The sequence below is a fragment of the Haplochromis burtoni genome, unplaced genomic scaffold, assembly GCF_018398535.1.
Source record: "Haplochromis burtoni strain Fernald_Lab_line unplaced genomic scaffold, NCSU_Asbu1 Contig_135, whole genome shotgun sequence".
Lineage (NCBI taxonomy): Eukaryota > Metazoa > Chordata > Actinopteri > Cichliformes > Cichlidae > Haplochromis > Haplochromis burtoni.
The window spans coordinates 1,175,979-1,193,324 of record NW_024582496.1 but is presented as its reverse complement, the minus strand read 5'-3'; the positions used below and the strand labels follow the sequence as shown (position 1 = coordinate 1,193,324).

The 17,346-nt window shown below is 42.3% G+C and overlaps 1 protein-coding gene across 1 annotated transcript in view; it reads right to left on the bottom strand.

The window, feature by feature from the left end:
• The window catches only part of kcnq1.1 (potassium voltage-gated channel, KQT-like subfamily, member 1.1), a 45,993-nt gene that overhangs the window by 19,744 nt on the left and 8,903 nt on the right, over positions 1 to 17,346 (bottom strand). The window contains exons 3-6 of the mRNA XM_005930800.3: positions 8,394 to 8,520; positions 7,725 to 7,803; positions 7,165 to 7,261; positions 1,822 to 1,962 (exon numbers count right to left, since the gene is read on the bottom strand). Coding sequence (XP_005930862.1) covers positions 1,822 to 1,962; positions 7,165 to 7,261; positions 7,725 to 7,803; positions 8,394 to 8,520 — 444 coding nt within the window. The remainder of the gene's footprint in view (positions 1 to 1,821; positions 1,963 to 7,164; positions 7,262 to 7,724; positions 7,804 to 8,393; positions 8,521 to 17,346) is intronic.

Genomic DNA, 17,346 nt, shown 5'->3' with positions numbered 1-17,346 from the left:
CACACACACACACAGACCTGGCTTGAATCAGGTCACAAGCACACTGAGTGTTTGCTTAGGGCTCCATGGACAGCAGAGGGCCCCCAAGAGCACTTGAAATAGTCCATAACATAGCTTCTCCAGTTTTTCTCCAAAAAGAAAGAAAGAAAGAAAGAAAAATGTCAGCAAATAACCTTAACATTAAGTTGATGTGCTTGCTTGTAGTGCAAATCCCTCTAGCCTGTCTGTCTTACTAACATAGCTGGACAGAGCATCTCTTGGTATGTCTGTGTGTTGCTTGTTAACCATTTCCATGGCTGGGTTCTTTGTCTTTGTGGCTGACTAAAGTGACAAGGCTTAGAAACTGCAATTCACACTTCACATGTGTTCATATGTGACCATATGGCTTCGTATGCACATTTGTGAAATGAAACATATGCTTTACAGCAGCAGCCTCTGCAAGGGCCAGTCCAGAAAATACAATGTAGGAGTATGATTGCACTCCACAAAAGCACCCTGAAGTCGACAGTGATCATGTAAAAAAGGAAACTCTTTGCAAATCCAGTGACTGACAATTACAATTGATTCAGTATTAGAATATAAATGCTCCTTAGCTGTGCATATGAAATGATAACAAAAACAACAAAACAAAAAGTCATTCGTGCAGCATTTCATTCTTATGTGTCATCTTGAGATTGTAAAGAATATACTGTGTGAAAAAAATCGTGTTTGTTTATCTCATACTTTTCTGTATAAGTATACTCAATTGTAGATGAACAGATTGAGCAAATTGTTTGCACTGTGCTGACAGGTGGGACTGTGTGGCAATCTCACACAGCGTGCATGGCTTATGGGTAAATTAGGAGGGCCCCCTTAGCAGAATTTTCCTCAGAGCCCCAGGCAAACTCTGCTCATGTTTCTGTCATTTTAGAGAACATTTCAATAACTTACTTTCATTTTCTGGAGACTTTCTTCAACCATCATAACTGCTTGCCAAATCCCAAGACTCAACAAAGAGACTATTATAATTTTCCTTTTTTTTTGTGTCATACACTATATTGCCAAAAGTATTCACTCACCCATCTAAATTATTGAATCTAGGTGTTCCAATCACTTGCACGGCCACAGGTGTATAAAATCAAGCAGCAAGACATACAGACTTCTTTTACAAACATTTGTGAGCGAGTGGGTCGCACTCAGGAGCTCAGTGATTTTCAGGATGGTACTGTGATAGTCATAGTCATGAAAATTCCTTGCTACTACAGTCAACAACAACAGCAACTGAGCCACAAAGTGGTAGGCCACGTAAAATCACAGAGCGAGGTCAGTGAACGCGCATAGTGCATAGAGGTCACCAACTTTCTGCAGGCAGTTACTACAGACCTTCTAAACTTCATGTGGACTTCGTTTAGCTCAAGAACGGAGCGTAGAGGGAGCTTCATGGAATGGGTTTCCATGGCTGAGCAGCTGCATCCATGCCTTAGTCTGAGCCTTAGCTTCTAAGTGTCGGATGCAGCGATGTAAAGCACACCACCACTGGAACCTAGAGCAGTGCAGATGTGTTCTCTGGAGTGATGAGTCTGTGTGCTTGGCTCAAGTAGGTTTTGTTTTTTAAGAGTTGGGCTCAGCCCCTTAGCTCCAACTCTTAACAAATTTGTGGGAACGGGATGGCCCCTTCCTGTTTCAACATGACTGCTCGCCATTCTCTCTCTCTCTCCATATATATGCTTTCACAGTTCATTTTTTCAATTGACATTATCATTTCCCTTTTTGTCCCAGGAGTCCCAAAAATGTGTGTACAATGATTTATGGCCATACACTATAAGTAATACAAATGCTTACCACTCCCCACCACAGGGCATCAGCATAGTTCCCAAAACCAGTGGTGCCACTGTTGTCAACAGCATCTTTCTCTGCCAGGTAGACAAAGTACGACGAGAAGATCAGGCTCAAAAAGCCAATGTATAAGGTTGTGATCAGCTCCTGAAATACACATGCACAAAGACATTACATATTTCAAACTCGGACATGTGACCATGTTAGAGAAAATATTAAGTAATATGAGGTGTGAATTTATGTATACTTTCTGGTAAAATGCATCAGCTAGCTTACCAGTCAGCTGCCTGTAGCTCGATGTGGCTGTGTTTGCTAATAACATGACATATGGATGTGAATATTCATGTAAGAGTGCTGGGTAAATATGATGATTAAATTTTTCCATTGGAGCATTTTGCTGCCTGTGCGGGCTTGTGTCATTCAATAACCAAAAGTGAATGCAAAGCTGTTCTTAATCATGCAACCTGTCATTTTGCCGCTAATTTTCGGCACCAGTTCTTTCAATCGAACATCAATTGGATGGGATCTTATTTGAAAACTGCCATCTGAAATTTGATTATGACGCTCTATCTCAACCAAAACTGTGCGACTCTATTCAGAATAAGTGTTTTTTTTTGATCAAGTGAAAAGCCATTAAAATGCTCATGGTATTCTTGGCCTGAGCAAACACTAAAATGTCTTGAGTTTTAAAGGGGCCATGAGTGCTAATGAGTTTAAACTGAAAGTAAATTCAGTAATAATCAGTAATCACCGCAGGGGTGTTGATTGAATTCAGATTTGCGGTAAATCATCATAAATTACTTTGAAACCCAGACGTCTGATGTCTTCCAGTGTATTTATCATATATATAAAGCATCGTGTTGCAGATTCAATAAGCAACTGTCTACACTTTGCTCAGGAGGTCTACTTGGGTTTGGGGCTCTCATCCTGTCTGAGTGTAATTAGACTACTGCTTTTTGAAAAAGCTCTCTAAGTGCACTCACCTACTACGCGATTTTAAACTGGGTTTAACTACTCAAAGTGCCAGAGCGCTACCTGATAAGTGAAAATTTTATTCGTGTCTCGGCCCAAAACTGTCACTCTGAGATTGCGACACAGAGAAGCAGCAGCAGATGTAAGCATCCTAGCCTTACATTGCTCTAAACAAACGGTGCTTACGATCTCCCAGTAGTCCACATTTGCACCTGCATTTCCTCATTTCATCACGCATTGTTTTTGGGAATGTTTCTGGGCATCAGACCTTTGCTAGTAAACACCTGACAGAGCCTCTATAACACCTTCAAGTCATCCGTACTGCTAGCAACTTGATTCTTGGAAATAACAGCTTTTAACGCATTCAGGTACATTTTCCTTGAGCTGCTACCTGAGGTTTAGTAGATGTGTTGCTGTCGCTGTGACCTGGCAAACACATTCACGAGATGTGTGCCTCCCATCTGCCAGTATCAGCCAGGAGCAACTGTGCAAATTGTGTTTAGAGCCACAGGCACTAGAATGCCACTGTGTGTGTATGTAAATGCCGTTATAACACAAGGATTGGATACTGATTGGAGTGAATGAAACTCCATTGACTTTAAAAACTCCAGCTGTTAACACAGAGGGGGCTGCACTTTCATGCGTTTATGCGAGAGTCTAGCGGAGCAAAATATTCCTGCTCTGTATAACACCAAGAAATTCACAAAGGAACATATATTATATACAATACACCAGAGACCAGCTGGTTGATGGCAACTTGACCCCTACTGCACTGGCTGTTGTGAGAGTACACAATGTATTTCCCTTACGGCTGTTGGAGTTGTGTAGAGCCTTAGCAGAAGATATGAGAACTATACCAACAGTGGCTGCAGTGCGAGGTGAAACAAAAATAAAGCATGGATGTGATGAGTGTGGTTCTCATGGAACAGCTCCCTCTATGTTACACATGATGACTTCTGATGCCTGCAATCAGGACTGAATTTAGCCAGGCCTCTCCTAGAGTCAGTCTCACACTCATCCTCTCCTTTCAGAGTCTATTTAGGAACAGCCCAGCCAGTGTGTGAGTGGAATTGGGCAGTGAAACCCTTAAATGGTCTACATCAGTGAAGGCTTGTCACTCTCAGCTAGCAGGGTTTGGAAAATTGAGAAAACCTGAAATAAGTCCCACATGGTTTTGCGTGCTGTAGGTGTATTCTATGCAAATTTGGGGGGTGGGGGAGTTACAAGATGATTAAAAGGATTAAGAAAGACAAAGAAAGCCACGATTTATAGTTAGGTCCACAGTGACACAATTTTTTGTAGTTTTCCCTCTGAACACCATCACACTGGACTTTAAATCAAACAATCAAGATGGGATTCAAGTGCAGTCTTTCAGCTTTAGTTCAAGGGGCATAACAAAACATTTGCATTAACTGTTTAGAAATTACTGTCATTTTTATACACAGTTTTCTATTTTCAGGGCTCAAAACTAATTGGTCAAATGAACATGGGTAATTTTAAATCTCGTGATTGTTTTCAGTACACGGATGAAAATCCTTTGAATGACGGCTTGAAGTCTAAAACCCATGAACATCACTAAATGCTGTTTCCTCCCTTGAGATGCCCTGTCGGGCCTTTACTGCAGCAGTCTTCAGTTCCTATTTGTTTGTGGATCTCTCTTCTTTCAGTTTTGCCTTCAGTAAGTGAAAAGCATGCTGTGTTCGGTCGAGATCAGGTGACTGACCTGTCAGTTGAATTTCTTTGTCTTGAGAAAGTTTTGCAGCTTTCTTTGGGTTGTTGTCTATTTGTAGTCTCACGTGCCATACAATCAATTTGCAGGATTTAGCTGAGTAGAGAACATTTGCAAGCGCTTCTTTCACCAGTTACATCATTGATAAACACTAGTAACTTGGTTCCACTGACAGCCACACATGCCTGTGCAATATTACCTTCACCCATGTTTGACAGATGATGTGATATCTTTCAGATTTGTAATAAGCTTCTGAGCTGTTCACTTATTTCTCAATTTGTTTCTCTTGCCATCATTCTGATACCAGTTAATCTTAGTTTCATCTGTCCAAGGATTTATTTTTCCCCAGATCTTGTCAATTTCCTTTAGATGTTTTATGACAAAGTCTAATCTGACTTTCCTTTTTTGGATTGCAACCAGCGGTTTGCACTTTGTTAGAAACTTTTGATATAAAAATGTGCAGTCATGAAGGCATTTTGGCCAGATGTTGTGAAGGTGGAAAGAATACTGTGATCGTCTACTTTAGTCGTCTTCCGTTGTCGTCCTGGCACTTTGTTATTGCTGAGTTGGCCGATGCATTCATTCTTTTAAAGAATGCACCACTTTTGATCCTTGGATCTCTGAATGTTCCTTTTTTATTACTCCTGCACAAAGTAAACATTATTCTAATCACTCTAGCTGCTGGAGAAACTGTGGGGCCCAAGAAATAAAACACTTCCACTTGTTTTGGTCTTGCCCATTGATCAACACTTTTTGGGTATCAATTCATTCTGAGTTACAGATTATTTTTAGTATGCAACTTCCTTTTAATTGGGATGAACTTTTGTTTGGATATTTATACTCAGTGAATGTAGATAAAATGTCCAAGCTGTTGTATGGTATTCTGAGTCTGGCTGCCCGTAAGACTATTACCAAGAAATGGCTTAGTGTGAAAATTCCATCACTAAATGACTGGTATGAGATTGTTTATGGGATGTTTAAAATGGAAAGAATTACCTTCATTAATAGACTCCAATATGACATATTTAGTGATATTTGTGATAAATGGAAACATTACATTTTGTCAAGGAGACCCGATTTTGTTTGAATCTCTGTAATTATGTATGCCATATTTCTGAATTGTTATGTGTATATATGTATATGTCAGTATGTATGAGGGTATAGGCGAATACATATGTATGTAGGTATGTGTAGTATGTCTAAGTATATGGATGTGTATGCATATGTGTGTGTGTGTGTGTGTGTATATACACACTAGATGGTTCACCCGTTTGTTTATTTTTGATTATTTGTTTATTTTGGTTTACTTGTGTTCATATAGGTTGTTTATTAAAAAATTAAATAGCAAATAGCTCCAACCTCCAAAGAAAAAAGAAAAATAGGATCTCTGAATGTTCCAGTGGACAGCTGATTTCATCACTTGAAATCAAGTCCAGATCTTTCATCTGCATAATTTGCCATAGCATAATCAGGGAAATATCCTGACTTGACCATGAAACTGCTTGTCTGTTAGGAACTGTTTAGAAATATATATAATTCTGTATACTTGACTTTAATTGCTAGAGGGTTAATGCAACACTTTTGTTAAACCCTTGAAATAAACCAAAAACAATAACATCTTGATTGCATACATTTGAAAACAAACAAACAAACTATCCCATTGTCTCAGTCCCCCTAAGTAACTGGACTGCATAAACTATGTTCATTATCTCTGTCAACCTTTTCTTGCTTTGTAAGAAATGTTACTTCCTCAAAATTAGTCAGATGCAGCACAACACTCTTGGGTTGAAGTTTTCACTGCAGATGGTATATTTGTGTGTATATTTGTTTTTATTCAATAGTAATTTAGCTGAGCTAACCATGAGAAGGTGAATATGACCTTTTAAAACAATCTGTTAATTAGGAGCACAGCATGCAACACAAAGGAGGTTTCTAAGGAAACAGAACTTAGCAGATTAACAAGAACTCATCCCCTAGGCATATCAGCTGTGATAGATACTGCACTCTCCTTCAATAACAAGTACATTCCAAACTTCACCATTTTTTTTTTACCTTCAAGCTAAAGTGCTTTCTACAGCCAGTCAGAAATCAGATTTGAAAATGCCCCAATATGTCCCTGTGCTGACATTCATAGCAGAGGTCAGTGGCTGATGATAACCAGCTTCAGCTGCAAGCAAAATCAGCCAAGGCCAATACAAGAAAGCATGGTAGGTGGTACTGGATGAGTAACATCCTTGATCCCCTGCTCATCACTCTCTCTTTTTATACTGACACTAAGGACAACTACTGTGACCACTGGGGCTAATCATGTCCACCTCTGTGTCTCAGCTGAATGATACCCTAGAGAAAGACATGGCCCTCTCCAGCAGATGAGCCTATATCCCAAAAACCCAAGCTATTACGCAGTGGCGCTTTTGTTGTGGTTCTCGGCTGAATACTCATTTAACTGTATGAGGTATTCCCATGTGAGGACCTTCTCTTTATACCGCATAGAAAGGAAAAATAAAACATGAAGAGGACAGACTATCCTTGGCATAATCCCCTGACAGAAAGCTGGCAGATAACTAATAATGCTCCGAAGCTCTGGTGGTGGTAATAGTTCTGGACGTAAAATCTAATTTGAAGCCTTTAAAGGAGTGATTGTGTACCTGCCGATGGATGAAGACAACTGAGCCCAGGAGACGCCACGTTCCTCCCTGTCGGTCAACGTGGAGCATACGCAGGATTTGCAGAAAGCGAATCCCTCTGGTCAATTAAAAAAAGGAAAAGGAAAAGAGAAAGTGTTTATATGCAGATATTATTCTGCACAGCAATTGAATGTTAATATTCATGTACACACAATAAGGCTAGAAATATTTGGATACCTAAAGCATGTGTGCATCTTTATCACATATATCATAAATGGTCTCCATTCCTATGTAAAGACTTTCGACGTTTACAAATGTTAAAGCAAACTCGTATAATTTTCTCCCTTGCAGAGCAGTGAGCAATAGGCCTGGCTTGCAGTTCAGCGATTAATCCCAGAGGTGTAGTGCGTTCTTACAGTCATGGCTACAAACTTTCACCCCAAACTGATGAAATCATTCATTATGGATCTGGCTTTGTGCAGGGGCACATAGTTATGTTATCGAGGCCAGAGGTACAGAAAGCATCTTCATACTTATGGCCACAAAGTTTCTGCTTGTACATACTACACACAGTCTCTTACCTTACAGCAGAGGTTGCAAAGACCTGGCCTTTGGAGCCCACTGACAGCACAATTATCGAAGCAACAACTACAATCAGATCTGCATTAATAGAGAATGAGGGGTCTTAAGCCTACATATGCCATAACCAATAACGTATATAATATGAATAATTTTACACTCATGATTATGATGTTAATACAACAAGAAATGAAGAAGTGTTGTTCTCCATATGGGGGTGGGGTGGGACGGTGGGGGTCAAAGAAGAAAGTACAGAAAGTGTTATTTTAGGAAATTATCATCAGTTTTCATTTCAGAATGATTCTATTAATCAATTTAGCTTAGAAGGGTTACAAACATTATTAATACTAATTTTCGTTGCAACATATTAAAAAAAAATACCTGGAGGCATCAAATTTAAGAATAACAAGCTGAAGGTGGAAGAAATATTGCAGTGACAGTTTTAATTTCATGCTGAATTTGTCTTAAATATCTCATTTTGGGATAAAGCTCAGGGTATATTACAGATATTGTTTAAATTTTGTGCGTGGGTGGGGAGTGATACGTCTGTCAGCATGCATGTGTAAAGATATGTGTGTGTGTGTGTGTGTGTGTGTGTGTGTGTGTGTGTGTGTGTGTGTGTGTGTGTGTGTGTGTGTGTGTGTGTGTGTGCACGGGGGTTGTGTTGCTACCTATAACAGATATTGGCTTCCTGGCAAAGCGTAGTCGGCCCCAGATGCCAACATATTTACTGCGGCAGCCTGCTGACCAAAGGCGGACAAAATATTCCACACCGAAGAACACCACAAGGACAATCTCCTGTCAGACAAATGAGGGAGAGGGAGGGAGGCAGAAAAAAACAAACAAACATCAGATGCTGCTGCAGGATGTTTGGTCCAAAAACGGCTGAACAGCTGCTTTGACTAAAACAATGTTTGTGTTACAAATAATATGGATAAAATATTATTAATTACCAAGATAAACCTGATAACACTTCCAATTTGTCAAATATTCATTTTCATTCTGTGCATACTCCATTTGCTACTTCCTATTTGTATCACATCATTGATTTGAGTCAGCTGTTAAAATAATTTAATGTACCCGATAAAATAAGGTACGTGTGCTTTCTGACAGGTGGTTCAATAATCTTTATCTCTATTTAGTTGATTTTGAAACTGGATTTTGATTATTTTACGTATCCAAGTTATTAAATCTTGAAGAATATATATGTGAGCAATGTTACATAAAGTCTTTCTATCTCCGGAGAGAGTCGTATAAGATTTGATATATTTCAGAGTGACTTGAGTATTTGAGTCAGCATCAGCTGGGATTTGATGAAAATCTGGAGGTGTACAGTGAGAAAAAAAAGTAGGTTATAAGACCTCTGTAGCCCACCCATTACTGCTGATTGAAGCTACATTAGCTGCTCACACGCAAATGTTACCCAAGGATTAAGGTGGTTTTAAAGAGGAAGGCAAACTATCCATTTTGATATTTTTCTTTTAATAGAACAAAAACTTAAATATTCTAGAAAAGATACTTGATTTTATCTGAAGTTCCACTCATTTTTCTGTACAGTGAAGCTACAGCCAGTAGCTTGTTAGCCTAGCTTAGGTGTCTACAATGACAGTGTAGAGGAGAGAAAACTCATAGCAGCTGGTAGCCCAGTGACAGTTTCTTAGGTTATACTGACTAATTAGCCAATGTGAAAGTTTCGTGAATATAATTTGCAGCTTGCCCCAAATAATTAAATCCAAGCATTGACACAGTTTCAGAGCCAGAAAAATAGCCAATGTGAAAATGCCTTAAAGTCATACTGTATCTGAACACTAACTGAAAACAGCTTTCTGACCGCACTACTGTATACACTTTCCTGTTGAGCTGATGTTCTCAGTCAGTGATTATGGGTGTTACAGAATAACAGGTTCAGTCTGTTTTGTAACTCTCAGTCATACTATGTTTTAAAATGGTGATTAGCTATAGTATGACACTGGCTCACTGGCTAAGGAGTTTTCAGTTAGAAGTCCTATCCCACAGTCAGACCTGCGCCTCTTGTCACATTGTGTCAGAAAAATGTTTACTATTGCGTTCTCTTAAGCTAAGTTCCCGCTTTGTGATAATAGCAAAGCAGTTATAGTTTAATAACCCATTTAAAATGTATTATGGCTTAAAGTTATGCTTGTTTAGTGTTCTAGTACCTTTATGTGATAGGTAAGTCCAAATTTCTTTAAGATCTTTGAGTATTAGCCTGTCAATGCACCTTGCTAACCAAATTAGCAGCCAGTGCTACTCTTAGCCACATTTCCTTGTCAAATGTGGTTCCACCCAGTTTAGAAAAATCAAGATGCTAAAACGGAAGTTGCAAACTTAAAGGCTTCAAAATGGTGGCGCAAAAAGCAGTGGGGCGTATAACAATGGTAACTTTTTACCATCTATTGTAGGAACTAATCTGGTCTAAAGCTAGCAAAGCCTAAAAGCAGCCTATCAACATATTTAAGATATACTTATCATTAAAAGCTACATTGCTTGTGTAACCCAGCGGTTCTCGGACTATGTGGACGGCACTGATGGGGCAACAATAAACTCCACGTCTCAGGATAGCAGCTGTCTGACAGTAAATCACTAACCTTTCCTTAGTTTTTTTTTTCCTTTTCTTTTTTTTTTTGGATGAGCAAATTGTGTTTTAAGGGCGAAATCTCAGAGCTTTTGGAGCTGTTTTCATTATTTGAGCTAAAAATGTAAACCTTGTAAAATGAAAATTGGATTATTAATATGCTAAAGTGTGTTCCTGGAAGCTAATATGTAAAATGTTAAAGTATTTAATTTTGCAGCAAGGATTTCTACATCAAAAGCTCTGGTGTGAATCGTGGAGCTTGAGTTAAAAGTTTTCTTTACCTCGGGTACTGCAGAGCAATTTTTTTTAGTGTTTATGTGTCTTGTGTCTGCACATGACAACAGTGTTATAGACAGCTGATGGATGCACAGAATACTGACAGTGGGTTTACTCTATTTCACTGACAGGTGACAACATGCCATCAGTCACAGAGTAGATAAGACGTGAGCTAAGACGATGTGGTTTTCGGAATTTAGAGAGAAAAATGATTTTGCAAACAATTATTAGTTAAGATTAGGAATTTATCGTTTTTTGTTTACAAGACCTTAAGGATGCATCCTTTGGTCAGAAATCGAACCTAAACACAGCTGTCTGTTTTTTATTTAGAAGAAAACAATGCAGCACATTTTGACAAGGAAGCTATTTACAGAAGGGAAAATGGGGAAATGGGGGGGGGTGAACAAGCGAAAAAAAGGTGGCAAAGATCAATCCTCATTCTCATCCAGCTTCTCGTGCCTAGCCCCGCTGCTATGCTAGATCTCACTCCTCTCAAATCCCTCACCCCTACAAACCCACCCAACTCTGCTTCTTCCATCCCTTTTCTCTTATTATGAGAACCACAAGGGGGGTGAAAACAAATCGAAAACACCTCCTGAAATCATTGTCTCCACGCTGAGGGTCCTTCCCTGAAGTCCTCAAAGATTTCTTTTGACCGAGACAAATCACTGATTCTCATTCCTGCATCGTTCCCTTATGTTAGACTCTCACTATATCCCACCCTTTGGTGTCCACCCCCCAAATCTATTTAATAGTAATCTACACTGAAGGATGAGTTACTGGTCTCCATTAGTGAAATTCCAGGTCAGCCAGCTTAGATTGCCTGAATTCCTTTGCACTTTGACACACTCAAAAACAATGCAGCTATACTTTAAATAGGTCACGGTGCTCTGGATCCAAAAAGAAATAAACAAATTCTTTTGAGAATGTGAATCCTTTGGGCAAACCGCCAAGCATCTGGCCAAAAACACTACTACACAGTGCCAGCCAAAGCTCCATCTCCAACTAAAGAACAGAGAGGTTTCTGTTAACCTTGAGCATACAGGAAGAAAGAAACAAGACAAAGGAGAGGCTTCAGTGGTGGGGGAGGAAAGAATGAAAGAGTAGCAGGGTCAGAGCAAATCTCTAAACTAGAAAGCACAAAGTACAAAACAGTCCCTCAGGGATGCAGGATGGAAGAGATGAATGTTTGAGATTTTAGCACCAAATATTAATTATTCATTATCTGTGTAGAAGAGAAGAATAAGAAGATTAAATATCTCCAGAGGGTGAACCTAAGGCAGAAAAACAGGTTGCAATAAAATGCATGTATATTTGATGATACCATAGTATTTATTAATAAAAGACTTTCAGACTTTTTTGGTTTCTTTTTTAAATTACAAGTCTGACTTTTAAACAGAAGAACACACAGCAGCCCTGTATATGAAGCAGAAAATAAACCTGTAGGATTTGAGATGTGCCGACTCATGACCCACCATGACTATTTTATCCCATTATCCTCAGGCCAAGGTGAACTTGTCACATGTGGCACGCTCCAGTCCTCCTCAAAATCCTTTTTATCCTTTCTTTAGGTTTTCTTTTATCCAAGCTTGAGTGACTCACTCATCACCCAGACAGCTCCTCTGTGCTCAGCTGCTGGTGTCTCGGGGTTAAGTTTATCTCATTTACTATTGATTTTAGAGGAGGCGCTTTTGCCCTCTTAGGCCAGCGGGACACACTGAAATTGTTTGTAGAAAAGTCACTTATATAGTATGAGCAAAACTGTCCCTAAAATGTTTTTTGTTGTTGTTTTTTTTGTAATGCAGCGGTCAGGGCCATCAATAAATGAAATAGATTGGTTTTTTTTTTAAACAGCACACACTGACATTTGGGGTTTCAAAACAAAAAAATGGTCAAAATGAAACATCTGTTTACTGTGTACAAGGTGGACTCACGCACTGGACTCCAGGGATTGATGCACACAAGATAATTTATTAATGAGCAATGTCCAATGAGTGTATATACAAAAGGTGTGAGGCAGTGCTATCTACAAAAGGTGAGAGGGGCAGGGCTCCGGGGGAAATCCAGGTGAATACTCTTGTCTCTCTCCAAACATGAATCCACTCGGACACTCGTCACTCAGGGGACACCAGGGAAAACAGTCCAGAGGGTCTGCACACAAAGAAATGCTCGTTAGATCCCAAACACACAACTACATGGAAAAACACTTGCTAGACGCTCGACTTTCACTGACGCGATTCTCACAACGATCCAGCGAAGAACAGCCGTTGCTTCCTGGCTTAAATGCCATCCACACTGATGAGGCACAGGTGTTTCCTCCTCCGAGGGCGTCAACCCATAACGAGTTCTGCCCTGGGGGTGGAGAGAATCAGCGACCAGCTGAACCTCCAGGCCGTGACAGTACCCCCCTCCCTCCCAACGGGAGCCTCCCCGCGACCCCCAGGCTTCTCAGGATGAGCGTCATGGAACGCCCGCATCATGTTCCTGTCCAGAAGGGCCGCACGTGGGATCCAAGACCGCTCCTCTATTCCGTAGCCCTCCCAATCCACAAGGTACTGCAAACCACGCCCCCTGCGCTTGACATCTATGATGCGCGAGATGGTGAAGGCCAGATGGCCATCGATGACCCGGGCGGGCCTGGAAGGAGGGCACAGGGGGCTGGAAAGACAGGGCTTCACTTGAGAGACGTGAAAAACATTGTGGATCCGCATGTTTCAGGGCAGCTTAAGATGGACCGACACCGGGTTCACCAGAGAGTAAATCACAAAGGGACCAATAAAGATAGGAGACAGTTTCTTAGACTCAGCTCTAAGCGGAATGAATCTGGTCGACAGCCAAACCTTTTGTCTGGGTGCATAAACTGGTGCCGGGGTCCCATGGCGGTCCACCAGGCACTTGTTCTGCTCAGCCGTGCGGAGAAGGGCAGCCCGTGTGGTCCTCCAAGCGCGCCGACACCTTTGGATGTGCTGCTGGACAGAAGGTACGAAATGCTCACCCTCTACAGCGGCAAACAGAGGTGGTGGAAACCCAGAGACGCCTCAAAAGGGGACACTCTGGTGGCTGAGGAGGTGAGGCTATTGTGGGCGTACTCAATCCAAAGGAGCTGCTTGCTCCAGGTGGTCTGATGGGTGGAGGCCACGCATCGGAGGGCCGCCTCAAGCTCCTGATTGGCTCGCTCTGTTTGACCGTTAGTCTGCGGGTGAAAGCCAGAGGAAAGACTGACCTGAGCTCCCAGGGAGGAACAGAACTCCTTCCACACACGAGACGTGAATTGCGGACCCCTGTCTGAGATTATATCCACCGGAATTCCATGGAGACGGGAGACGTGGTTCGTCAGGAGCTGGGCGGTTTCCAGGGCCATGGGAAGCTTGGGAAGGGCAACAAAGTGAGGTGCTTTAGAAAAATGATCAATGATAGAATGACAGAGTTACCTGACGAAGGTGGCAAGCCCGTGACGAAATCGACAGCGATGTGGGACCAGGGGCGGCTTGGCGTAGGCAGGGGCTGAAGGAGACCAGAGGATGGCTGATTAACACCTCTCCAGGCTTCTTGAAGGGCACAAAGAGTAGTCCAGGAGGACCAGTTCCTGGGTCTGGTTCTGTTCGTTGGGCCCCCCTAATGGCTGGTTCAACCTCCTACGTCAGGGCCCCAATGACACACGAGGGGGGAATGATGGGAGAGTCTCGAGCAGTCTCCTCAGAGGCAGTGAATTGACGAGAGAGAGCGTCGGGTTTGGTGTTGCGGGAACCTGGCCTGTAGGTTATAGTAAACTGAAATCTTGTGAAAAACAGGGCCCACCAAGCCTGGTGGGCATTAAGCCGCTTTGCTGAACGGATATATTCCAAATTTTTATGGTCTGTCCAAACTACAAACGGCTGGGCAGCGCCCTCCAGCCAGGGACGCCATTCCTCTAGAGCGAGCTTAATGGCTAACAGTTCCCTGTCCCCAACGTCATAATTTTGTTCAGTAGATGAGAGACGACGAGAGTAGAAGGCACAGGGATGGAGCTTACCCTTCTGTTGCTGGGATAGAATGGCACCCACCCCTGTGTCCGAGGCATCCACCTCCATGACAAACTGCAGGCCGAGGTCAGGTTGAACCAGGATGGGTGTGGAGGAGAAACGAGCCTTCAGGAGGCTGAAATCCCTTTGTGCTGACTCCTCCCAGCAGAAGGGAACGAGTTAGTGGGAGAGCAAGCTTACTGTAGTCACGGATGAATCGTCTGTAGAAATGAGCAAAACCCAGGAAACTTTGGAGTTGCTTGCGGTTTGTCGGGACGGGCCAATTATTGACAGCTTGGACCTTAGCTGGGTTGGGCCTGAGATTACCCTGTTCAATGATGTAGCCCAGGAATGAAACAGTGGTCACATGAAATTCACACTTCTCACCTTTCATGAAGAGACAGTTCTTGAGAAGACGTTGCAAAACCAGCCGGACGTTCATGTTCAGAGACGGAGCGTGAAAAGATGAGAATGTCGTCAAGTTAGATGAACACAAAGTGGTTAAGGACGTCTCGGAGCACGTCGTTGACAAAAGCCTGGAACACAGCTGGGGCATTGGTTAAACCAAACGGCATAACGAGGTACTCAAAATGGCCCAAGTGTGTGTTAAAAGCCGTCTTCCATTCGTCCCCCTCTTGTATCCTAACCAGATGGTACGCGTTACGCAGATCCAGCTTTGTAAAAACTGTGGCCCCTTGGAGCAGTTCATAGGGTGATATCAGTAGTGGTAGTGGGTATTTGTTTTTGGTGGTGATATTGTTGAGGCCTCGATAATCTATGCACAGCCGTAAGCTCTTGTCCTTCTTAGCAACAAAAAAGAACCCCGCCGCAACAGGGGATGATGACGGGCGAATCAGACCTGCGGCGAGCAACTCGTTAATGTACTTTTCCATGCTGTTCCGTTCAGGCTGTGAAAGACTGTATAATCGGCTGGCAGGAAATGGGGCGCCTGGGAGAAGATCAATTCTGCAGTCGTACGGCCGGTGAGGGGAAAGAGAACGTGCTCTATCTTTACAAAAAACCTGCTTAAGATCGTGATAGACTGAGGGCACAGATGAGAGATCGGGTGACTCTGATGGTGGGGGGTTACTCTGAGGGTTCGCGGGTGGAGTTGCGGCTTTTAGACAAGACATATGACATTCCTCTCCCCACCCTAGAATGCTTTACTTCCTCCAATCCAGGACTGGGTTGTGTTGACATAACCAGGGGAACCCTAAGACTAGTGGTGACTAGCCTTAAACACAAATAACTGCAACATCTCAGAATGATTACCAGAGAGGGTTAATGATATTGGCTCAGTAATACGGGTGATATCCAGGAGACGCTGCCCACTGAGGGCGGTAACTTGGAGTGAGTGTGGCAGTGGTTTAGTGTTTAGTTTTAATTCTTGAGCGAGGGACTCATCAATGAAATTCTGCTCTGCACCTGAATCAATTAGTGCGTGGAGTGGGTGAGAAACAGAACGAACCGTTAGTTTAGCCGCAAGCATCAAGCGAGGAGGAGATTGTGAACAGGAACCCTCGCCCACCCGTACTCTCCCCTCTACTGGCGGGCGCGGTCTTTTGGCTGGTCAGGACAGTAAACGGCCATATGGCCCTTACGGCCACAGTAGAAGCATTCACCAGCTCTCCAACGCCGTTGTCGCTCTTCCGGCGTTAATCTGGAGCGTCCTATTTGCATGGGTTGCTCACTCTCGTCTTCATAATTCCTGTTCCGTTTTCCCATTCCACTTGCCATACCTCCGCCGGAGGCCAAGGGTGTGAACCCATAATGAGTTCCGCCCTGGTGAGAGAGAGAGAGAGAGAGAGAGAGAGAGAGAGAGAAAGAGAACTAGAGGGAGAGCAAAACAGCTGATCAGCGACCAGCTGAACCGTGACACTGACATTTAGACAGTGCTTTATCCACGTATCACATCGCACAGACAAAATCAAAATATACATCGTAACTTGGTCACTGTTAATTGCACCATCATCATTTTTAAAAACTGATTTAAAGATAGCTGTTTAGCAAAGAACAGAAGCCTTCTGTATCCCAATTGGGCTTGTTTGTGTTACGTAGGCCAACACAAAGAGACAAAACAAAGGTGCCGAGCAGATGATAGAAGTCATATAAAAGATCAGATGAGGAGACTCAAAAGGGAGGACAGGCTGTGAGAAAAAGAGGTGAACCTTGCTTTTGATTTGTATTCTTTTAAACCTCGGTCACACTTCTTCCGTCTTTCAGAAACAAGTGGGTCACAGACTGCTGATCAGGATAATTAAAAATACACAAAACCAGTTTAGATTCAGCATTTCTTGGCAAACGCACCCTGCATATCTTTACAGCCTAACAAGTAAGTCTACAACCTTAAAAAAAATATCCATACATTTTTTTAGAACTGTCTTCTTTTCCTTATCTTGTACTCGCACATTGCTACCTTTCGTGGATCACTGCAACCATCAAGCATGAAGATCCCGATACTGTCAGTAATTGCTTGAAAGTGTTGTTGTGACTTGTATTTGGTAGTTTGTCTGGTCATACGGCACAGCAGATTTGACACGAGGACCTTGGAAACTGTCAGTGAATTCAATACAGCAAACAATATATTCATAAAATAATTGCAAACCTGTTTCGTAGCCCCCTGCTTATGATCCCCATGACTCATTTCTGTTGTCAAATGAAATGTGAATTGTGGCCGTGACTGTACCTGTGGATGTGTGTGGTTATTATAGCACAACATGAGGTACGGTAGCAGGACCTCCTGTTCCACAGTGA